Source organism: Protopterus annectens, chromosome 1.part1, assembly GCF_019279795.1.
Source record: "Protopterus annectens isolate FY-2018-M chromosome 1.part1, PAN1.0, whole genome shotgun sequence".
NCBI lineage: Eukaryota > Metazoa > Chordata > Ceratodontiformes > Protopteridae > Protopterus > Protopterus annectens.
The window spans coordinates 297,605,767-297,630,575 of NC_056726.1; the positions used below are offsets into that span (position 1 = coordinate 297,605,767).

Genomic DNA, 24,809 nt, shown 5'->3' on the forward strand with positions numbered 1-24,809 from the left:
GGAAAGGTTGGCACAGATTCACCTCCTGTGCCCCCTTCTGCCCAGACTATAAGGTAGTTATCACTGCCACCAGAACCCCTGCTAGCTACTTTAAGGCTCTTAAAAGGGTACCCAATTATACTACATGAAATTAATAATAATACAAATGGTAATGTTGACCAAACATCAAGGCTTAAGTGGCCACAGTTATTGCCAAATAAATCTATACAAATACTCTCAAAGTTTAAATATTTTCTAAAAAGAACCAGCCACAATGAAAATTTTAAATATATTTAATAATAAAAGAACAAGAAAATACTAAATATCTATTTACAGTAAACACCAATGTTTCAGTCACAGGGAATATTAAAAATAACACAGATGGAAAGTTTCACACAGTTATAGAAAAACAGTATTTTGCTAGTCTCACTATATTTTTCTAATATTCTTTCTGATCTAGGGAATTACTATTCCTACTTACTTAACAGAGCAAGGTAAGAGGATTTGGGGTAAGTGGTCCTTGTCAGATCCAGGACAGAATGCTCCCGAGACTTTAGTCTCCTCTAAATATTAAAACATTATTTCTGTACAGAATGACATCACATACATCTGGTCATCTGACTCTTATTTCCACATTATCCCCATCATTAGAAGCTACCAGGGTTTAGCACCTATGTGCTACAATACACACAGATAGAGCTTTGCTCAGATGTGGTACAGCTGCTGGACTTCACTCTTCCTACAGGAGCTGCAACCTACTCTCTAACACATACACAGCGTCGTTGGTTCCCTTCAAAACTGTGGGATAACATCTTTATGGCTTAACCCATAAAGTAATTTAATTTCAAGAATATTTTGCAAAGTGAGGTGGATTAAGATTAACCTCTTCATTTCCAGTATATGCTACTACAATGTATATATTTAAACAGTTACAATAATGCATGCACATCTCTTTTCCTTCAAGCAGGGCACAATGTTGACACATTTTAACACAAGCAAAACTCACAAACACATTTCAGCAAAAGCATCTGTACAAATCAATTTGATATACAAATGACATATAATTATTCCAGCTAGCTGTGCTGGCATATGTAATAAATCCACTGCCATATTTCTCCTGGTATGGATGGCAGTATTTCCAATCATTAAACCTGAAACAGGTGACAATGGGGATGGAGATCTGACTGTGACCCAAATGACAGAGGTTCTATTAACAGCCTTGGCACTGGTGGAGTCAGGTAGGGTGAGGGAGGAGTGAAGGGGTGTGGCCCACTCACCTCCCTGGGATGCACACTGAATCAGTGCGACTTCCCTGGTAAAGACGAGAGAAAACCACTGTTTGTGTTTCCCAAGAATGGGTAGAACCGTTTGAAGGCAATGCCCCTTGCAAATGTGAGAGGACTGCATTTACAGTCAGTCCACTACACACCCCCTCCCCAGTGTTTTGCTGAGTACATGGTGGGAGGCAGGGCACAATATAAAAAAGATGAACCACCCCTGACGGATGCCTAAAAGATGGTCTCTCCTAGTCTTGCTGATGGAAAAGTAACAGGCCGACTGTACAGGGTAGGGCTGATGATCATGGCAGTGGGGGCAAAAAAAGAAAAAAAAACAATTTGTCTACTCACTCAGTGTTTATGTTAAGAAACAGAACTACTATATATCTGATATCCATGGGTGATGATACCCCTTATAAGTTAATTTCCACCATCCATCAAATGATCCAACAAAATGTTAGTCCCAGTTAAGATTTTGGCTTGCATACACCAGGTAATTTGAATCTTTCTTTAGCTACACTGTCTTTCTTTACTTTTGAATGTTGTTCAACTATTCTGAGATCATATTAATTATAGCTTGATGTAAATGCTGATAAGAAATACCTTTTTATAGGTAAGAGAGTATTTTCAAAGGTTATCCAACCATATTAGGTCTAAACCCCAAGATTATATTAAGATGCAGTTTGTTAAATGGAATCAGGAGCTATCTGCCACTTAGCCTGATGGAGTTTTTTGCATATTCAGGCCTTTTAGAAGATTCACATTAAGCCTCGAAGAAATCACATTATTCAGCAAAAACTTTTACATAGGTCTCAACAGACACCAATTCTATGGGACAGGATGGGAATTACCATAAAACGCATCAGCATGACTGTTGTATAAGACTCTTCTGGTCCCATATAAGGTGGTACTGAGACTTTATAATTTGGTGGTAAAAACTAATTTCATTTTTTATTACTGATATACAGTTAAAACATTCTAGGATATAAGGGAACTAGCAAAAAGGTATGCCTTGTTTCTTTGATCTACGTTAACTAGCATCATTAAAAAGAAACTAAGGGAAAAGTTATGTCTAGTTTCTTTAGCTATGAAATGCTTAATATTAAGCATCTGGAATCAGCAGATACTTCCACTCCTCTCTCTAAAGGATTGGTAGGATTGTTTTTTGAATCAAGAACATTTTAACAAAAAAAGAATTAAAAAAAACAGTTAAAGCAGCAAGAGGGAGTGAAGAATAATATTCTACATAATATACATTATTTTCCTGTTTTTGTTTTTCTTGGACATATTTGTTCGCATGACTGTGTCAATAGGAGTTATGATTTGTGAAAAGTAAGTAAAAGTTAAAAAATGTTCATACTAAAGTTCCAGGAAGATTAGCATCCAGAAGACTTGCAACCAAACTGCAAGAAAATGAATGTGAGAACTTTTATAATCAAGAAATTCATTGAGAGATTCCTAATGTTAACCCTTCATGTAAAGCTAGAAAGCAGCGACATGAATTCTAGGATAGTCCCGCTAAGTTCTTTAGATGCAAGATCACTGAGGAGAGTATACACATATACAGACTGAGTAAAGTACAAGACTAGCAAATTGTGTTTGTTCAAACATTTATGAATATGTAGAAAAAAAGACAAAACAATTCAAGAAAAGTTTAGCATAAAATGAATGCTAATTTTAAATGACTACTGTAACTTAATACAAGCCACCATATGCATTTTGCTCCTAAACATTCACTACAAAATGCCCACGTTATTTAGCGATCCCATACTTCGCTACTGCTCAGTGTTCATTGAGACACAAACTCTGGGCCTCATCAGAGACTGTAAATGAGTTTGCCACCTATCAAAGAATTCCATAATCCCCGTCACCAAACCATGTCTAAATCAGTCTTGAACTTATCAAAACTAGAGGCCTTTCTGATCGCTAATGGCAGTTCATAGCATAATTTACCAGTCCTACAATGAAAAATTTATTTCCCCAGATTTGTATTATAAACAGAGTTATTCACAAAAATGTATTATCCTGGTATCATAATTGTTATAGAAATAAAGAGGCTGCAACAAACAGCAAAGCTTTCGGGTATAACCCTTTCTCAATGCTAATACAAACTCTAAAGACAGGGGAGTTTAAATACAAATCAAATAGTCACATGACATGCATGTATTAGCATTGAGAAAGGGTTATACCCGAAAGCTTTGCTGTTTGCTTTTCTATAAAACGTGGTTTTCTCTAGAATTGTGTCGATATTTATTAATTTGTTGAAGCCTCTTTATTTCTATTTTGCGTTGGTATTTTGCTGTCATTGGAGAATACCTAGAGAATTTGTGCAGCGCGTTTATCCATCAATAGCATGGAGGTTCTGGAGAATACAGGTTCTGTTAAGTCTCTTTTGGTTAATGAGACTAATCCGTTGCTGCAGTTTGTTTCTACTACATGCCCTGATGCTGGGAGTGATGGTTTTCTTAATATTGACAGTACTGTGGACTTTAATATGAAATTGCAATTGCTGGAGAGAAAGATGGGTGCTTTTAAGCGCTTGCAGTGGCAGCGTTTCAGTTTTTCTGCTTATTTGGAAAGGGGTATTGTTCCGAGAGGCTTGAGAATTTTAAAAATGCCTTCGTATGGAAATGTATATCCGGATTTACTTAAGCGGTGGCAACAATTAAACATCAAGTTGAGCCTTGATTATATAGCTCTTATGAATGACTTTTTTTCTGTTAGTGAATGTGAACTGAAGGAAGAAATCATGTCTATGAAGAATACTATCATGTCTATGTCTTGTTTTACTAAAATGTTGAATGTTTACCAACAAATGATCGACAGAATACAAATCTTTGATGATAGGCTGGAAGCTACTGAAAAACGTAAGCTTGTTTGTGATATTAATGACTTCCAAAGAGGTCATATCTTTTCTTGGCCGAAGCATGACTCGAATAAACATTATAATATTGCAGCACATGTAAATCCAGTTCATCTAGATACTCTGGATGATTTTACGGATTCTCTGCCGGCTAGTCGTTTGCCTCAAGGTCTGACACTCACTGATTCGCTGAAACAGGTGAATGAGAATACGCCTACTATAATGACGTCGGATGTGGCTGGTGTGAGTGTGTGCTCACACAATGGCGACGCGGACAAGCAGAATGGCAATAGTGATACATCCGTTGGCTTAAAGAAAACATACCAGTCAACTCTAAACTTGTCACACAAGCGTTTTCAATTAGTTTAACCTGAGAAGGTTTTGGAGCGTTCTGGATTGAGGAATAATTCAACAGCAAGACAAACTATGGCTCTGACAAAAAGAAAAAGCGACAGCCCTTTAGGGCAAGGGAAAATAAGCCGAAAATAATCAAAGGTACTTTGATCTTATCTGTTTTTGATTTGACAGATTCGCATTATTCCCTGCTACAAAAGGGACTTAGCTTTATTCCTATGGCTAGTGATGATATTACCACAGCTTTGACAGATCTTAAATTATTTGTGAGAAACATTAATCTTAAAGTTTTGTTTGGCAATTCTACCTTCCCTCAAACTTGTTGTAAAAGATCCAGTACATTCATTCCTGTTAGTATACCTGTACTAACAGCTTTTCATGATTTATGTGAAAGACAGCTGAGGGATATATATTCTAGAAATTTGAAAAAGAAAATGTATAATTTTACTTATGATGAATATATAGCTCTGAGATCACTACAAGAAAGGGAGGACATTATTATCAAACAAGCTGATAAATGGGGCGCTGTAGTGTTAATGGGATCATGTCAGCTATGTGCAGTCCATGATTTCTTTACTTGAAGATGAAAATGCTTTTAAATGCATTACACACTTAGATGTCAAGAAATGTGTAAGTGTGGTGAATATGTCAATATATGACTTACAAATCAATGGTGACATTACCTTAGATCTTTTTCATTTTTTCAGTGTTCCCTGTCCTAAAATTCCCCAGCTTTATGGTCTCCCAAAGATTCATAAGTCGTTTGAAAATCCTCCCCCGAGACCCAGTGTCAGGACGTGGTTGGCTCACTGAGCCTATTTCAATTTATCTTCAGACACAATTACAACCATTCTTAGTACAATGCAGCAATGTGTTGAGGGATACCACAGATTTTATATTTAAATTACACCGTTGGCATAATAGTTTAAGTATTACTTCTCTTAATCAGGGTGATTTTTTATTTGTTACTCTAGACATTTCATCTCTCTTTACTGTTATACCCAATGAGTATGGCATTAATTCAATTAGGGATTTCCTGATGTCACAAGCCAATATGTCAACAATCCATATAGAGAATATCTGTTTTTTGTTGGACATAGTGTTATCCAACAATGTTTTTGTGTTTGATGAACATATATATTTACAATTAACTGGTGTGGCTATGGGCACATCAGTTGCCAATACTTATGCCAAGTCTTGCACCAATGGGAGAAAATGTATATGTGTAGCAACACTCATCCTTTGAATAAGTATGTATGCTTTTACCAACGTTTTGTGGATGATTGTTTTATGATTTGGAAAGGTTCCTTGTCTCAGTTGGCTGACTATGTGCAATATTTAAACACGACTACGAGTTTTTTAAATTTTAAGATGGAATGTTCAGACCACGCTATAGCGTTTCTTGATGTTAAGATACAACTAGTTGAAGGATTTTTGCAAACTAGTGTTTATAGAAAGGATGTTTATGCTGGTAGATATATTCACAGTAGTAGTATGCATGCTCCACATGTTTTTAAACGTATAGTAACATCTCAGTTTAGTAGAGTAAGTAGGTTAAACACAGATGATATGTGTTTTATAGAACAGTTGGATGATATGATGGAAGATTTTTTGAACAGTGGATATGATTTTGATTTCCTTTCAAATCTAAAGGAAAAGATTATTGTTGACAGAGGGACAAAATGTAAACCTACTTTTTTATTGGACCCCCGAGTCCAATTCTACCCTAAGAAGTGTAAAAGAAAAAGACACTCAGGTTAGATATGTTACTACATACAATGTTAGGACACACTTAGTTAAGAAAGTGATAAAAAAGAATTGTGTTATTCTGATGTCATCAGATGATGTCAGAGCTGTCCTAGATGACAGTCTGCATTTTTCATATAGGAATGCTTTAAGGATTTTAATAGCATTTCTAAATCACATATTAATTCAAAGTTAGGTACATTTTGTTGTTTGAATTGTTCTTGTTGTCTTGATATTTTTAATGTTGATAGTAATGTGTTCAAACATCCTACAACAGGTAAAATTTACAAATTTAATTTGACAGCAATGTGCATTACTAGCAATGTTGTATATTTAGCAACTTGTGTGTTATGTCCAGCATTTTATGTGGGAAAAACGTCAAGGAAGCTTAAAGAAAGTATTACTGAACACAAATCAGAGATCAGGAGAATGAATGATAAAAATGCTCTGTACAAACACATAAGTGCTTGTGGTTCTAATCACAGGTTTAGATTTAGAGTTATAGATAATGTGCATACTAATATAAGAGGTGGGGACATTAATAATTTAATTGAGACTAAGGAATATGAATGGATACTTAGATTTGCTGTGGATCGTTCACCAGGGTTAAATTCCATGGTTACATTAAAACCTATTCTTATAAAATTTCAACAAACAAGTTACACTGTTAGTTTGAGTTTTGTTTATTACGTTTTTAACATGTTTTTTATGTATATATTTTTTATGTATATGATCATAATTGTTATGTCATCTCAAACCAAGTGTAGCTAACATATGCATTTACACAAAATTATGGGGTTACTTCTGACCAGCCTGTACCATACTGAATAAAGGGACAATTGCCCCAATTGGTTAATCAGTATTCTCTTGTAATGGACAATGTAAATTGCGCATTTGTACACTCATAATGGTATCTTTGCTGCATGGACTATAAACACACACACACAAATAAATAAATATAGACATTCATATACACATAGACAAAGCAAAAAAAGGATGTTGCAGATGTTTGCATACAGATCTTTAAATTTAAATCAGTTAATTACACGAAAATGTGTATCAAGCAGTCAACTTCCTTCTAGAGGATTTAGTTTGAAAACAACCCTCAAAATCAAACCATACTGCCAATGTCACAGTCTTATTTGCCATCAAAATACCGCTGATGTGTGCTCAACTGGTGAACCTGGGAATATTGAGGCAATGTTACAATTGTCTCATGTACACAGACAATCCTCTCCTTCTCCCACAAAACACAAATACACGCGAGAGATGCAACTATATGGCCAAACTGGAGGCTGAGCTCTCTCAACATAGGACTGGCAAGACCAGACAGGAGGAGAAGGTAACCACACACACTACATACCCAGTCACACATAGTACCATCACAACTTCAAATCATACACATAATCACACAAAGACATACTCGGAGGCTCTGACCAAAAATCTACCAAAACAGCAGAGGCCTCCAAAGCAGACACCCAAACAACTACCACCTCAGGACCCAACACATGCAACACATAGACCACACAGTCAGAGTGTCAAACAGTCACAGCCCTTAAGGCCAAACACAATGCCAGACACACTAGTCATTGGTGACTCCATAGTCAGGCACACTGACGTCCCGCTCACCAGACTGAGTAAGGAGAAGGTCACAGTAAGCTGCCTGTCGGGCGCTAGAATCCGCCACATAACGCAAGCACTCAGGTCTCTCAACAGCAGGTACAAGTACGACTCAGTCATTGTCCATGCTGGTGTCAACGACCTGAGACATACCTCCTTGGACTACATGAAAAGAGACATTGAGGAGCTCTCTGATTATGTAGCCCAGGCAGGTATGACCCTGACCTTGAGCAGTATCCTACCTTCACCTAGAATGATGCCACAATACAGTGATAAGATGATCAGCTTTAATAATTGGCTTAAATTTTGGTGTCATTCAAAGGGGATCCAATGTCTGTCTGCCTGGGATGACATACTGGACAAGCCACGCTGCTTCGCAAGGGACGGCTTGCACCTGTCACCCCTGGGCTTCCGGATATTGGCAAAGGCTCTTGCCACCCCCATAGTGCCTTTTTTAGGCAAGGCTCAAATTCTAAACCTACCACCCTAGAACACAAAAAAGGAAAAAAATAAGGGTAATGCTGCTCAATGCCAGAAGTCTCAATCTCAAGATGCACGCACTCGAGGCCCTTCTCAGTATGGAGAACATCGATGTCTGTGATGTGACAGAAACCTGGTTTCAAGGCTCCTGAGAGCACCCCAGCACTATCAGGTTTCACCTCATATCATGCGTTCCGGCCCCAAAATCCGGACAACACCAAGAAAGGAGGGGGGGTGTCCATATTCATAAAGGACACACACACCTCAAGGTTGGTGGCAACGCACGATGCATCGGAGACCATCCAGGTGCAATTAACCATAGGCAAGACTGCTCTGCAATTTGTAGCATATTACAGGCCACCCTCTCAAACTCAGGAACCTCACATGGCCTTCCTGAAAACACTGGAGGGGATAAATGTATCTCCAAACACCATCATACTAGGTGATTTCAACTACCCTAATATAGACTGGGAACACTACTCAAGCCCAAACACTCTAGCCCAAAGGTTCCTGGAGTTCATAGACTCAAATGCCATGGAACAACTAGTCACCATCCCCACAACAGGAGAAAACATACTTGATCTCATCATCACGAACATGGGATCACAATGTTCAACACCGCGAACATGGGATCACAATGTTCAACACCGGAAGTATACCCCTCACTGGTGAGATCAGATCATAAACTAATCTCGCTGGAGGTCCTCATCCCGCCCCCACCTGAAATAAAAAATACCACAGTGAAAAACTTCTCAAAAGCCAACTTCACACTTCTAAAAACTTGTGTGGTCTCCTTTAAGGCCCCTGAGCCAGTGGTAAACATTACTCAAACCGCTGAATCACTTACAAATGCCTTCTACCAGCACCTACAGGACTGCATGGATCAGGCAATCCCAAACAAAACTAAGACTCTTTGTACCAAAGGCAAGCGTCCAGTCTGGTGGACCCCAGCCATAAACAAGCTCTACAACAAAAGGAGGAAGCTACTACAAGATAGAGCAAAATCCTTGAAAGGTAAGCCACCTTTGATCATTATAAGTAAAAAACTAAGAGCTCTCATAAAATCATCCAAGGCAAATTTTGAGAGAAAAATCGCCAAGGACTCAAAAGACAATCATAAGTCCTTCTTTAGCTATGTTAGAAACCTAGGAGGAAACTCCCAGATATGCTCAGAATTAGTTCAAAATGATGTGAAGATTACTGAACCTACACACATTGCCAACATACTGGCTGACAGGTTCAGGGCAAACTCCCAAAAGGAGAGATATCTATACCAGAGGATTGTAGCCCACCAAACATCTCCAACGCCCAAGTGAGAACTGCTCTCTCCAAGGCAAAAAACACAGCATCCATGGGACCGGATGGTGTCCCTGGCTGTGTGCTCCATGAACTCAATGAGGAATTAAACCCGCAGTTAGGACAGCTGTTTAATCTTAGCCTCACCTCAGGATACGTACCCAAGGAGTGGCACACGGCGACTGTGGTCCCACTTCACAAGGGCGGTGCCTCCACCGACCCTGGAAATTACCGTCCCATTAGCTTGACAAGCCTTATCTGCAAAGCCATGGAGAGGATCATAATGGAACTCATAAATAAAGACATAGGGAACTTGCAGACTTTGGATCCAACCCAGTTTGGCTTTGTCAAAGGCAGATCATGCCTTTTAAACTTGGTTGACTTTTTCGAAACAGTCACCAAGGCCATTGATGAAGGCAAGGCAGTCCATACAGCCTACCTCGACCTGGCAAAGGCTTTTGACACAACACCCCACTCAGGTATCATCGAAAACCTCATCAGCTTGAAGTAAACCCATACATCACAAGATGGGTTGCAAACTGGCTAAGTGACAGAACCCACAGGGTCAGAGTTGCTGGCACCATGTCAGACTCAAAGCCTGTCACAAGTGGTGTCCCACAGGGCTCAGTCCTGGGACCACTCTTGTTCAGCATCTACTTTTCTGAAGTACAAGCAAACACAAGAGGGTTATGGCTGACAAAGTTTGCAGATGACTGCAAACTGGGCGCCATAGTCGAAAACACATCTGACACAGATATCCTTCAGAAGGGCCTCACAGAAACGGATAACTGGTGCCAGAGCCATGGCCTAAAGTTAAACGCCAAGAAATGCATAGTCATACCATTCGGGAAAAACAAGGTTACCCCTAGCTACCATATAGGTGGCAATCCACTGAGCACAGAAGAAGTCATCAGGGATCTGGGGACCCAGGTTGACAGTAACCTTTCGTTTGACACTCATGTTGCCAAAGTAGTTAGGAAAACCTTCTACATTGCCCACCTGATCATGAAGGGATTCACATCTAGATCTAGAGAGGTCACCGTCCCCCTGTACTCATCACTCGTTAGACCTATGATTGAGTACAATGCCCCATTCGGAATGTATCTGACCCGACACCTGCAGCAGCTGGAAAGGCCCCAAAAGTTCCTCACCAAAAGGATAAAGGGTCTCAAAAATATGTCTTATGCTGCCCGACTGAAAGAACTCCAGCTCTATTCAGTCGCATACCGCTTGCTCAGAGGTGACCTGTGCCTGACATATAAGGCCATGTCAAACCCAGATTTGATGAATATGCTTCACCTCAAAAAATCTAGATCCCTCAGAACCACAAGGGCGGGAGACTTAAACCTTGACACGGTTATTAATAGAACGTGCTGGAGGGACAGATTCATCACCCAGAGACTCCCTATGCTGTGGAACAAAATCCCGGTACATGTGAGGCAGAGCACCTCGCTGGCCTTGTTCAAGAGGAATCTTGACCAATGGATGGGAGATCGCAGATATACCCCAGGGATTACTTCAGTGTCAATGCTTGACAGAGGCACAGCAAAATAATAGGCATAGTTTTCTTCAAACTAAAGGGGTGGCGAAAGCCACATAACTATGGGCTAGGCTTATAAATGCCCTTGGGCAGATAGCCTAGTATGAACCTATGAACCTATAAAAGCATGGTTCTGCCACCACAGGGCTTGAATTTGCAATTGAACATGCAATGAACGATCAATAATCACACCCAAAGGAGAATGTACTCCAAATCTTTCGTGGCAGTTATGCATGCAATCCAGTACATGGGTAAAGGCATCTAGTTAGAAGATTATGTAAAATGTGAAAAATAGCACACTATGCCTATCTTCATCTCTGTTTGTAGTGTCTTAACTACCTTAATCTGCAGAATGCAGGTTTAGGAAAGTTGACATGCCAAAAAATATTAAACATTTTGGTAAACAGCATGTGATCCCTTACCTTAATAGCAAACCCATAGCAATTTATGGCAGCCTGTAGATGCTCCTCAAAGCTGGGACACTGGAGCTTGTGTGTCTCCTTCTCAGCATGCAAGAAAAGGCGGGCTGCTTCTGTTAGAGCCATGGCTTCCCCAGGAGCATTGAACAAGGTCTGTTCGCAGCTGAAATACAACAGGGAAAAAGTTTGCACCAACCATTTATTACAGAGTTATAGGCCTTGTTCAAGTATTTCATTGTTATACATGTTTGGAAGTAATATAACTAAACAATAAAGGTAAACAGTTTATGCAACTTGTGAAGATACTTCCAAGTATTAACATAAATTACAAAAGTCAAATATATATATATATATATATATATATATATATATATATAAATCATTAAACAGACATCATCTTAAATTAATACAATGAAAATCTGCCAAAACTGATACAGAATTTCCTACCCTTTGTCAATTATTGAGGATTTTTTTCTCAAGCTACTAGGTTCATACTCTTCTGAATCTTCACGCTCGTGTTTTCAATCTCGTTCTTTTTCCTGTCGGTGCTGTTTAATGTCAAAATGATGTATATAAAAACCCAGGTCAACTGCTTAGAATAAATTCTCAAGAGCAGTGTCACCTAGAACTGACTTTTGTTTTAATAAGAAGTACACTTCCCATTTAGAAAACTTAGGTGAGAAATAACTGGCATTCATTGCTGGTAAGTCTATTCATTTTATCTGTCTGATCCTTAAGATTTCCTCTTCACTTCCACTGTGTCTGATATTTTATACTGTAATTTCTAATCGAATATGATTATATTTTGCTTGACTACTGCTCCTGAAGTGTATTTGGAAATATATGATGCCTATTTTTTGCTATTTTTTTATTCCCATTAATAAAATGAGCTGCATCTGACAGTAGATGTACTTTCTGTGTACTCATCTCAATGCCCGCAACAACTACAAGTCTTAGAAAACAGTCCAGAATCTTTATGTCTGCTCCCTGGCAGGGAGATAATTTGGAGGAAAGAAAGCTCTGAAGATAGCTAGGGTGAACACCTCCCTTTTATATTAGCATATTTTTATACTAGCATATGCTGTGCCAGGGGGAAGAATCCTGAGCTCTTGAAGACTGGACAGATGGATAGGGACACTCAACAGTGAAATCTCAAATGTAAGAAATACTGCAACAGTGAACTAATGAGGAGTATTTCTCCCTGAAGATGCACTACTAATGAGGATATCACTCAATCATACTATTGCATGTTGGGAGGGACTATTAAAACAGCTAACAATAACAAAACAGATGGCATAAATAAGCAGTACTGTCCAAGAACCAGTAAAAGTAGTGTATTTAGTACTCACCTTGCACACCCTGTCTCTCTCTGGCACTGTGTATCACTTTAAAGTCTCAAAAGAAAAACTGACAGCAACCTCACAGATGTCTTACACTGGAATCAGCATTTTCACCAAATCCAGTTTCAGCAAAATTATTTTTCTGAAATCACTTTCAGTGAACCTCAAATCAAATATGTTTTTTGCAGGGAAGCCCCCTGCACCTCCCATGTATGGGGGGGCACACCCACAGATTTAAATATGCTGACACCAAGGGTGCACAGCAGTGGATGAATTCTCCACTGTCTACAGAAATGATTTTGGCAAAATATTTTTAATGAAACTGGATTCAGCGAAAGTGGTGTTGACAGAATGACCTTTCCGTAACATTCACAGGTCTGTATACAAAGCTTCAGGGACTGTTGATATCCTGCTGGAATGCATAGCTCTCAACTGTCCAGAATTTTGTAGAATGTCCAGATTTTGGTCTTATACTTTTGGTCTGTTCCCCTAAAAGTTATGTTTTTTTTCCTGGCAAATCACAGAGGACCGCAGGTCACTAAATAATGTCACACATCCAAGTTTCAGACTTTATACCCTTCAGAAAATATACACTAACGACAAACCTGTTATTCCAGCAAACTTCTACGTTTATAACAGCAACATTTAAATTCTGTCCCCGTGTTTGGCGCTTTGTCACCAGTTAGTTTTTGGCTTTGTCAAGAATTCAATTATTAAACAATGAAGTTAAAAAAGTAGTGGAATGTGATACCTGAACCAGTTTACCAAATGTTCTACAACATAAAGTAATACAAAGATTCAGCTGTTTGCCTTCTCGCACTCCCATTAACCCTGTGCATATGCCACTAATAACTAATCTGACTTTCAACTAAAAGTTGTAATCTTCTCTGTGCAGTACTTTAACTATCTGTGAACAACCTGACTGGGAGTTGAATGGTCTGATACAGTGTTCTCTTAATATACATGTCTAGTACAAATGTAGGATTTGTTTTCAGATACTCTGCCTCTACAAAAAATTAAAAAGAGAGGAATGTACATTAATGAAGTCAAATTCTGGGAGAAGATGTCATAGTTACTGAAAGTTTTCTAGGACATGCACAAAAAAAAGTTCATCTCAACTACTGGTTCACAAGAAAAAGTGCCAACACTTTCTAGTATAAAATTAACATTATAAGCTGGAGGAATGTTGCACTTTTGGGGCCTTAAACGCAGACCGTCTCAAGATGAGTTTAATTAGCATAAACGAAACTAAAGGAGAGGTCCATGTAAGTAAGTTATCAAGGTTTACATGTGCACTTTAAAGAAAAGGCAGACTAAATCTGACTGCCAAATTAAATATCTCTACCATACGATTTAGAGCAATCACATTAGAAGGCCTGCAAGTCGTACATCTCTGCCCATCTCATAAATCAATGTCAACTGCTTAGGCAACACATCCTGGTGGACTGGCTTCCTTAATCTCTTAACTATGTGTTACAAGTTAGCTTGGCATTATAGCCAGTAGCCAGAACAGCAAAAGCCAAGGCATCTTAATCCTCAAGATATTTGTGTTATTTAAAAATCAGTAGGAATGTGATTTTAAAAATAAAAAAAAATGTGTCCCATCATCAGGACACTAAATGTAAGTAATCTCTTCATACCTTACAGTATTAACAAATTACTACACCTACAGTTTCCAGGAATGGATGAACAGAACCCCTTTAAGTGCTATGCCATATTGTTCACTAGCATGCATATCCCTTCTCTGCCAATCTTAGACCTATAGGTCATGATTAACCAAGACATGCCCTGTTACTCTGTCCCCTAAACTGTGAGATTGGGTTAAATTCAACTAATCTCTCTCTACTTAGAGGCAATTCCCACTCATCTGTGTAAAGGTCAAAGTCTTACCTGGCAGCTCTCTCATAATGGAGTGTTTGCTACTTCAGCTGCGATTACAGAGGAGGATCACACATTAGGAAAAGTACAGTTGTGTACACTTACCATAAATGTAGATGTTCGAGTGTATTCACTGTTGCAGTCCTCACATATGGGTTATCCGGCTCTTGGTAGCCCTCAGTCGCCCCAAATACCAGAGTCCTTGGTATAGGACGTCACCATTTCCTCAGTTTTTCTTGCCTCAACTGTCATGAGCCCCCAAAAGAAGACTATTCCAGGAATGGTAACACCCAGGACACGTCATACAAAAATAAAAATCTATAGCCTGTGCCTTAGGAAAAAAGGGGAAATGGAGAGTGGGAAACCAGGACTGCAACAGTGAATACACTCAAACATCTACATTTATGGTAAGTGTACACAACTGTACTATGTTCTTCGTGTTTCACTGTTGCAGTCCTCACATATGGGTTGATTCCCAAAACCCAGTAAGAAGACAAAGGGGGGAAGAAGGATCACAGATTAAGGGTTGGTAAGGAGGCCCTGCAAAACTGCAGAGGCAAAACCAGCCCTGGATTTATAAAACAGGGGTAGACTGTAATGCTTTGTGAAAGTATGGACAGAAGACCAAGTAGCTGCTTACAGAATGTCCTTAGTAGGCACACCTCTCAGAAAGACTGCAGAGGTAGAGGCTGCCCTAGTAGAATGGGTCCTAATACCCTGAGGGGGAACCTTCCCATGCTGCAGGTAACAAAAGTGAATACAATGAGCAATCCATTTGAAGATGGTTTGTTTTGAAATAGCTTTACCCTGAGCCCCAGGAGCAAAAAGTACAGTTTTGTACCTACCATAAATGTAGATGTTCGAGTGTTCACCCTGCTGCAGTCATCACACTTGGGTTATCCTGTCATCAGGCGGTCCTGCAGTCAGCCGGTCCTGCAGTCAGCCTGAATTCCAAAGTCTTGGTCCAGTGTCGGTTGCTGTCACTTCTTCCCTAACGTCAGTGCACCAGGGGTATACAAGAGGCATCCGACGCCATTTTCTTCAGTTTTTCTTGCCCTAGATGTCAGGTGCCCCCAATAGGTAGGCAAAATATATATATATATATATATATATATATATATATATATATATATATATATATATATATATATATAGAGCTAGATAAAAATAAAACAATACCTTTAGGAACAAGCAAATACACCGCAGAGGTTGTATAGGATAGAGTGGTATAGATAAGTTCAGCTAGTTCAGAGGGGATGGAGGGAGGGTAACCTGGACTGCAGCAGGGTGAACACTCGAACATCTACATTTATGGTAGGTACAAAACTGTACTATGTTCATCGTGTTACCCTGCTGCAGTCATCACACTTGGGTTGAATCCCAAAGCTAAGTATGGGAGGTGGAGTTAAACAGGGTTAGAAGAAGCTAGTAGGCCCTGCAAAACTGCAGTGGCAAAACCAGCTCTAGTCTTAGAATATAGAGGTAAGTGATAGTATTTGGTGAAGGTGTGCACTGAACTCCAAGTTGCAGCTTCCAGAATATCCTTGGTTGGCACTCCCCTGAGAAAGGCTGCTGATTGTAGCTGCAGCCCTGGTGGAGTGGGACCTAATGTTAGCAGGTACCTGTTTCCCATGATGCGTGTAGCAGAAATGTATGCAATGCCCTATCCATTTAGAAATGGTCTGTTTTGAGATAGCTTTTCCTTGTGATCCTGTAGCATAGGCTACAAAGAGCTGGTCAGTTTTTCTGAAAGCCTTAGTTTTATCCAAGTAGTAACGTAATTGCCTATGAATGTCTAAAGAGTGCAGGAGTCTTTCTCCTTTGTTCTGGGGATTTGGGAAAAAGGTGGGCAAATGAATGGTTTGGTTTAGGGCCACACTGGATACCACCTTTGGCATAAAGGAAGGGTTAGTTCGTAGAGAGACTCTGTCTTGATGAAAAATGAGGAAAGGCACCACTGCCATTAGTGCCTGTGGCTTTGAGACTCTTCTAGCTGAGGTTATTGCTAGTAGCAGGACAGTTTTCCATGAAAGAAATTTTAAATCAGCTGAAAAAGCTGGTTCAAAGGGCGGCAGTGTAAGCTTTTCCAGAACAAAGTTGAGATCCCAAGTAGGTGTTGGTGCTCTCCTTGGCGGTCTTATGTTCTAAGCCCCTCTGAGGTACTGTCTTAGGAGTGGATGTGAGAATAAAGGAGGAACCGTGTTGTAATGAGCTGAAATTGCGGAGGCGTGGATCTTAATAGATGAAAAGGAAAGTCCTTTGTGCAACATCTCAGTTAAATATTGTAGAATCTGAGGAATGTTTGGATCAAGGGGATTTTGGCCTTTAGCCTGGTTCCAGGTGCAAAATCTTTTCCATTTGTCTGAATAGGTTTTCCAGGTGCTGGGCTTCCTGGCCTCCAGAATGACATCCATAACAGCTTTGGATGGAGGTGTTGGCTGGTTGTTTAGGTAATTTGCCATGCAGCCAGGTTTAAAGTCTTGAGCTGGCTGTGTAGAATCTGATTGTCTCGCTGGGTGAGCAGGTGAGGAATTTGTGGTAAAATCCATGGTGGGCCGTGGGCCATGTTCCTTAGAATTGGATACCAATGCTGGCGTGGCCAGTCTGGTGCAATGAGTATCATTTGTGGCCTCTCTAATCTGACTTTCAGCAGTACCTTTGCTAAAAGAGGCAGTGGAGGAAAGGCATACACTGTTAATGTTTTCCAACTGAATGAGAAGGCATCCACTTTCCAAGCTTGTGGATAATGTCCTTGTGCAAAATTTTTGAAGTTGGTAGTTTTGGGGGCTTGCAAACAGATCTATGTCTGGGCGTCCCCATTTTTGAGCTATCATTGCAAATACTTGTGGATCTAGTTTCCACTCGTGTGGATCCATGATGTTTCTGCTTAGGTCGTCTGCCAATGTGTTTTTCTTTCCTGGCAGGAATTGTGCTTGTAATTGAACCTGGTAGACAGTGCAGTGTTCCACAAGGTCACTGCTTGCCTGCATAGAGGGTAGGAATGTTTATGTACCACATTACTGTGGTATTGTCCGTCTTTATTATTAGTTGTCCTGGGTGCAAGAGGTCCTTGAAAGCTGTTAGGGCATTCTGTACTGCTAGCATTTCTTTTTGATTGATATGCAGATGCCTCTGATCTGTAGTCCATTTGCCCTGAATGCACTGTCCTGCCATGTGCGCTCCCCAGGCATAGTCCAATGCATCTGTTGTCATAGTTTGCCTGGCTGTGGGTAAGGTGAAAGGCTGACCCTTGTTGAGGTGACACGCCTGTGCCTACCACAGAAACTTCTATTGAAGGCAGGGAATGAGTGGTATCACTGTTTCCAAGCTGTGGCTGTGCTGAGTCCATACGCTTTTCAGGTACCATTGTAATTTCCTCATATGCAGTTTTGCAAATGGTATTATTAGTATGCAAGATGCCATGAATCCCAAGGCCTGCAGAATTTTTCTTGCAGGGAGTTGGGTCTTTGCTGCCATTACGTTGAAATATTGAGTCAGCTGTTGTTGCTTGTCTGGCGTGAGATAAGCCATCTGGACCGTTGTATTCAAGCTGGCACCCAGGAATATTATGTGTTGTGAGGGCAATAGTTTTGATTTCTTTTTGTTTACTGTGTACCCTAGACAACTTAGAAGGTGTTTGACAAATGCCAGATGCTTTAAAAGAATGTCCTTGCTTTCTGCTTGAATAAGGCAGTCGTCCAGGTATGGGTATATTTGAATTCCTCTTTGTCTGCAGTATGCAATTACTGGTGCCAGGCATTTTGTGAAGACCCTGGGCGCAGTAGATAAGCCAAAGGGTAGTGCAGAGAATTGATAATGCGTTGAACCTGCAATGAAGCGGAGGTATCTTCTGCAATATTGTCTGATAGGTACATGCAGGTATGCCTCCTTGAGGTCCACCGTTACTAGCCAAGCATTCTTGCCCAGCATGGGAAGAAGCTGCTGTAGTGTTAGCATCTTGAATTTTGGTACTTGCAGATAGGTGTTCAGAACTGAAAGATCCAGAATGGGTCTCCATGCTTTGTCCTTTCTGGGGACTAGAAAGAGTCTTGAGTAAAATCTTATCCTTGCTCCTGTGTAGGTACCTGCTGAATGGCTCTCATGTCCATGAGAGCTGTAATTTGTTTTTGTGCCTCTGCCCATTGATTTGGTGGCAGGTTTTGGCATTCCTTTTATCCTTGGTAAGGTATGAAAGTGGAATCTGTATCCTTGAGAGACAATGTTTAGGACCCATTTGTCTTTTGTGATGATATGCCAGTTGTCTGCAAAAAATGCTGATTTTCCTCCCAAGGGAGCTGCCAGGAGAGATTTGCTTGGTAGTTTGAGGATTGAGTTATTGTGTTTGTCTTCTGTTAGCTTGGGGCCTGTCTTCTCCTCCTTTCTGGGTAGCAGTACCCCATTGGCGAGGTTTGTAAGGGCCTTGTGACTGACCTCTGCCCCTTGGGCATCTGTATTTGCCCCTCTGTGTTCTGTCAGAAGCTGGAAAGGACCAGTTTTTTGTTGGCCAATTTCTGCTGAAACGAGGGGGTTGTACCTGCAAAAAATCCTTGACCGCCTGCATAGACTTTGCCTTATCCTCCATTTTCTTTAAAACCTCTCCTGCTTTGACACCAAATAATACATCCTGCTGTAAAGGTGCATCCAATAATTTTGCTTTAACATGATCAGGAAGGGTTTGTTCTTTTAACCAAGCATGTCTACGTATGACAGAGCTAGTAACAGCTGCTCTACAGGAAGCTTCCAACAAATCAAATCTGCATTGAAAAGTATGTTTGTCCACCTGTTCAGCTGCATGCAACAGATCCTACATTTCCTTGAATTCAGACTGTTCAGTATGTGTGCTCATTTTTTGTTTTAATTGAGACATTAGGAATTGCTGATATTTCAGCATGTGAAACTGACAATTTAATGCTCTCATAGCCAGAGTTGCTGAGGTGTATATTTTCTTTCCCCATCTATCTAGGGCTCTGGAATCCCTTTCAGGGGGCACAGGATTTTTAGCCATAGAAGCTTTAGCTCCCTTAGGACCCTGGGAAATTGTTTCTGGGTCAGCCACAGGGCTTTTATAAAGGAATTTGTGTGAGTCAAGTACTCTGTAGTATCTGTCTGGTTTGGCTGGAGCAGGAGGTAGAGAGTCTGGATTTAAACTAGACTCCAAGTAAACATCATCCACAATATCAACAGTACCTTGATCGAGGAAAAAAGCACTTGCACCTTGCAAAAAAATAGCGTGATAGTATTTTAATAGCCGCTTTCGTCAGAAGACTTCATCAGAATGGTGAAGTCTTCTGACGAAAGCGGCTATTAAAATACTATCACGCTATTTTTTTGCAAGGTGCAAGTGCTTTTTTCCTCAACCAAGGTACTGTTGGTTTTGGTCAAATTGTGTTTTTTTTATCTGGTTATCATCCACAATATATAAAACTGGAGGGATAGCAAGAGGTCTGTGCTGGGGTAGTAAAAGGAACTCTTGGAGCCTTTTCTTAGAATCAAAGTAGCCCTGGCCTTCCCAGTGGAAATGTTCCCTCATGGTATGTAAAGTTTCCCCAAAGGAGTAGTTTTCAGAAGGAGATGCTGAGGGAATAGTGTCTTCAGCATGAGAGTCTTCATAAGGTGGAAAAGTGTAATCCTGTTCCTCAGAAGAATCTGAGGAAATTGAAACCTGTTCAGAGGAAGCATAATCCTCCTCTTGTCTTGGTCTTTTATCAGGAGGGGGATGGGAACCCCTGATTACGGTAATCAAATCTTCAGCCATCTTAAGCATCTGTTTCTTAGGCATGGGGCCTTGAACTGTATAATGATGTACAGTCTTCTTAGGTTTTAAAGGAGTTTTAAGCTTAGTATAAGATTTAATGGTGAGTGTAGTCAGTCTGAAGACACCTTAAGCAACCGAAGGTGTTTCCACTGCACCGGGGTCTACTTCTGCTCCGGTGTCGGAAGATGGCTGTGTCGGCCTAGTACACTCCGCTTGAGAATCCGCAGCTGTCTGGGATTCCAGTTCTGCGGTCGTCAGGGCTGCAGGTCGTAGGCTCCTCACTGAAAACTGGAGAACCGGTGACAGGCCCAGCAGAGGCCTCGGAGTCTGGCTTGTTCCTATGCTGCCTGTCCTTATCCTTGCGTTTTTTTATGTATGCCGGTCGTCGGCTGCTCCGACAGCATGATATAATTAAATTTCCTACCAAAGTAATGTTGTGCGAAGTCAAAACGGCGTTTGATAGTTCGTTTATTAAACCTTGCACAAAACCGACAACCTGTGATGTCGTGGTCTGGGCCTAGGCAAGGAATACAATAGGAATGGAAGTCCTTATGAGGTATTTGCTTCCCACAAGAAATGCAATTGTTAACTTTTTCTGACATCGGACTGAGGCAAAAAAAGGTTCCCCAATGGGGTACTTAGCTTTTTTGAAGACTTCGGACTGAAATTCGAATCGAAAATCTCAGGTGTCGGCCGATCGGCACTTGCGAACTGCTTCTGCTTCAGGCACTGCGTGGCAAGAAAGACTGAAGAAAATGGCGTTGGATGCCTCTTATATACCCCTGGCGCACTGACGTCAGGGAAGAAGCGACAGCAACCGATGCCGGACCAAGACTTTGTAATTCAGGCCGACTGCGGGACCGCCTGACGGCAGGATAACCCAAGTGTGATGACTGCAGCAGGGTAACACGATGAACATCTGACCAATAACTGTTTAGATTTTCAAAAGGATTTGGTCATGTCTAAGTAAAATCTCAGCTGTCTATGCACATCAAGAGAGTGCAGAATCCTTTCCCCTTTATTTTGGGGATTGTTAAAAAATGTAGGCAGGTGAACAGACTGGTTAAGGGTTAAACTGGAAACTACCTTAGGCATAAAGGAGGGATTGGTTCTCAGAGAAACCTGATGCGAGTGAAAAATAATGAAAGGTTCTACTGCCATTAAGGCTTGCAGCTCAGATACCCTTCCAGCTGACGTAATAGCTAAAAGGAAAGCAGTCTTCCAGGATAGAAACTTTAAATCTGCAGAGGCAGCTGGTTCAAAGGGAAGCAGAGTAATTTTTTTCAGGACAAAATTAAGATCCCAAGCAGAAGTAGGAGCTCTTCTGGGAGGTCTAAGATTACTAGCTCCCCTCAGGAGTGATTTCATCAAGGGGTGAGAAAAAATGGGTTGCTCAAAAGAACACTGAGCATGAATTTTGACTGAAGAAAAGGAAAGTCCACCGCTAAGCAAACCTGCTAGGTAGTCAAGAATGAGTGAGAGAAGGATGAGAAGAGTCTTCTCCTTTAGCTAGCATCCAAGAGCAAAATCTCTTCTATTTATCTGCATAAGATTTTCTTGTGCTAGGCCTCCTGGCCTCATGAAGAACTTCAACCACCTGTTAGGAAAGATTTAGAGTATTAGCCAGGCAGTCAAATGCAGTATTTGAAGATGAGGATGAAGGAATGTTCCCCCTCCATGAACCAACAGATCTGGTACCAGGGGAAGATGTCAAGGTTGAGCCTGGGAAAGGCTGCAAAGGAGGGGATACCAATGCTGCCTGGGCCAATCTGGAGCTATCAGAATAGCCTTTGGTTTTTTCGTCCCTTATCTTTAGCAGCACCCTGGGAAGAAGAGGAAGTGGAGGGAATGCATAAACTGAGAGATGTGTCCATGGGAAGGACAACACATCCACCCTCCAAGCTTTGTTGTGAAACTCCCTGGTGCAGAAGGTTGGAAGGAGATGACTGGTGTGAGAAGAGAAAAGATCCACTTGTGGGCTGCCCCAGTGATGAGTGATGCGATGGAAAATGTCCCTGTTCAGTTGCCACTCGTGAGGATCCAGAACATGTCTGCTCAAATGATCCGCCAAGGAGTTTAGCCTCCCTGGAAGATACTGGGCTATTAGACGCAAGACCATGGATGTTGCTATGGACCATAGCCTCATGCTTTGTCTGCACAAGGGGTAAGAGTGAGTCCCCCCTTGCTTGTTGATGTACCACATGACTGTGGTATTGTCTGTCCTGATCAGCAGAGTCCCAGGGTAGAGTAAGTCCTTGAAAGCCAGCAAGGCCTGCTGCACTGACATCAATTCTTTTAAGTTTATGTGCAGATGGATCTGTTGGGTGCTCCAAGTCCCCTGTATGCCCCTGCCCTCCAGATGAGCCCCCCATGCAACATCTGAGGCATCTGTGGTGGGAGTCTGGTTGGCAGGCGGTGGGCAGAAAGGCAGACCCTTGTTCTGAGAACAGGCTGTCACCCACCAGAGAAACTCCATTTGTAGGCAGGGAATCAGGGAAAGAATCAAGTCTAAGTCCTGTGTGTCTTGACACCAAAGATTCTTGAGGTACCATTGAAGTTTTCCCATATGCAGCCTTGCATATGGGATCATCACAATACATGAAGCCATGAACCCCAGTGCTTGCAGGAATTGCCTTGCAAAGGAACATATAGCAATTTAGATTTAACTGGTTCAGAAAGAGGCTGCTCCCTGAGCCAGGCATGCCTTCTAATTACAAAACCAGTGGCTGCCAGACAAAACATCAGGAGATAATTCCCTAGCCCTCTTTGAAGGGGGAGATGAGAGCCCCTGATCAGGGAAAGATCATCACCAGCCATCTTTACCAACTGGGACTGAGGTAGGGTTTTTAAAAAAGAATTGATGAGAATCAGGAACCCTGTAATATCTATCCGGTTTTCTGGGGGCAGGAGGAACAGAATTAGGAGTTAAAGAATTTTCCATGAAAACATCGTTCACAACTTCCAAAACTGGAGGTATAGCCAGAAGCTTATGCTGTGGCAAATCTAAAAATTCCCTGATTCTTTTCTTGGACTGTGGAAAATCCTGACATTTCCATTTAAAATGCTCTCTAAGAGTATTCAAAGTATCCCCAAAGGAAAAATCTTCTGGGTGGGGAGGCAGAAGGGATAGAGTCCTCAGCATCAGAATCCTCAAAGCCAGAAAAAAAGTTGAGAATTTCCTTCTACACCAGCAGACATGCTGGAAATTTCAGAATCTAAGACAGGAGGGGAGGCCGATGCCAGTTTGAGAGTAGGTATGCGGCTGGAAGGTTTACTAGCAATCCGGAGGGACTCAGGAGGCCTAGCAACTGCAGAAGTCTGAACTAAAGTAGTTGGTCTGGATCTGGTCTCATGTCGAAAAGAAGAGGCGTCAGAAGCCGGTGCCTGCAAAGCGGCTCCAGACCCATCTGAGGCGGTGACAGGCAGAGGGCCTGAAGACAAAAAAGCAGCCTGCGGCATGGAGGACTCCGTAGTGGTCTCAGCAGAGGCCTGTAGCTGAAAACCTGCAGACTGCAAGGGCTGCAAAAGCACCTCACTGACTACCGCTGTGCTGACGACCAATTTCACCTGTGCGTCATCGGACGATTTAAACCTAGGCCTGTCGTGGTCCTTGTCTATGCTTCTCCTATGTATATCCAAAGTCGGGAGACCAGAAGACACCATACCGACGAACTTAGGCCAGACTCCGAAATGCTTATACAAAATCTTAGCTCTACGGCATATGGTACGCGGATTAAAGGAAGCACAGATATCGCAGTTAGGGATGTCATGCTCAAGGCCCAAACAAGTTATACAATAGGAATGGAAATCACGGTGCGGAATCCGTTTTCAACAGGCAAGACAATACTTAACTTTATCTGAAATTTGTTAAAGCAAGAAAAGAGGATCCTCAGCAGGGTACTTATCTGAAGGAGTCTTCAACTTGGTAGTCAGAAAGCGAAACGAAGGTAAACGGCCGACCGGCACTAGTGCGAATTGCATCTGCTTCGGGCTCCGCAGCAAGAAAGACTGAGGAAATGGCATCGGCTGCCACCCTTTATACCTGACGTACTGACATCAGTTTTACAACCAACGGCAGCCAACGTCATATACCAAGGACTCTGGTATTCAGCCAACTGAGGGCTACTGGAAGCCGGATAAGCCATATGTGAGGACTGCAACAGTGACATAACTTTTATTTATTTATTTAGTTTATTTAACATTTGTTAACCAGGAAAGTCTGACTTGGAACAAAGCCAATTTTCAGCAGAGGCCCAGGGAGA

At 41.3% G+C, this 24,809-nt stretch overlaps 1 protein-coding gene across 1 annotated transcript in view; it reads right to left on the minus strand.

Moving 5' to 3' along the window:
- LOC122804637 (40-kDa huntingtin-associated protein-like) overlaps positions 1-24,809 on the minus strand; it is a 680,147-nt gene that overhangs the window by 525,439 nt on the left and 129,899 nt on the right. Inside the window, exon 4 of the mRNA XM_044074619.1 lies at positions 11,578-11,737. Within this exon, the coding sequence (XP_043930554.1) occupies positions 11,578-11,737 (160 nt within the window). The remainder of the gene's footprint in view (positions 1-11,577; positions 11,738-24,809) is intronic.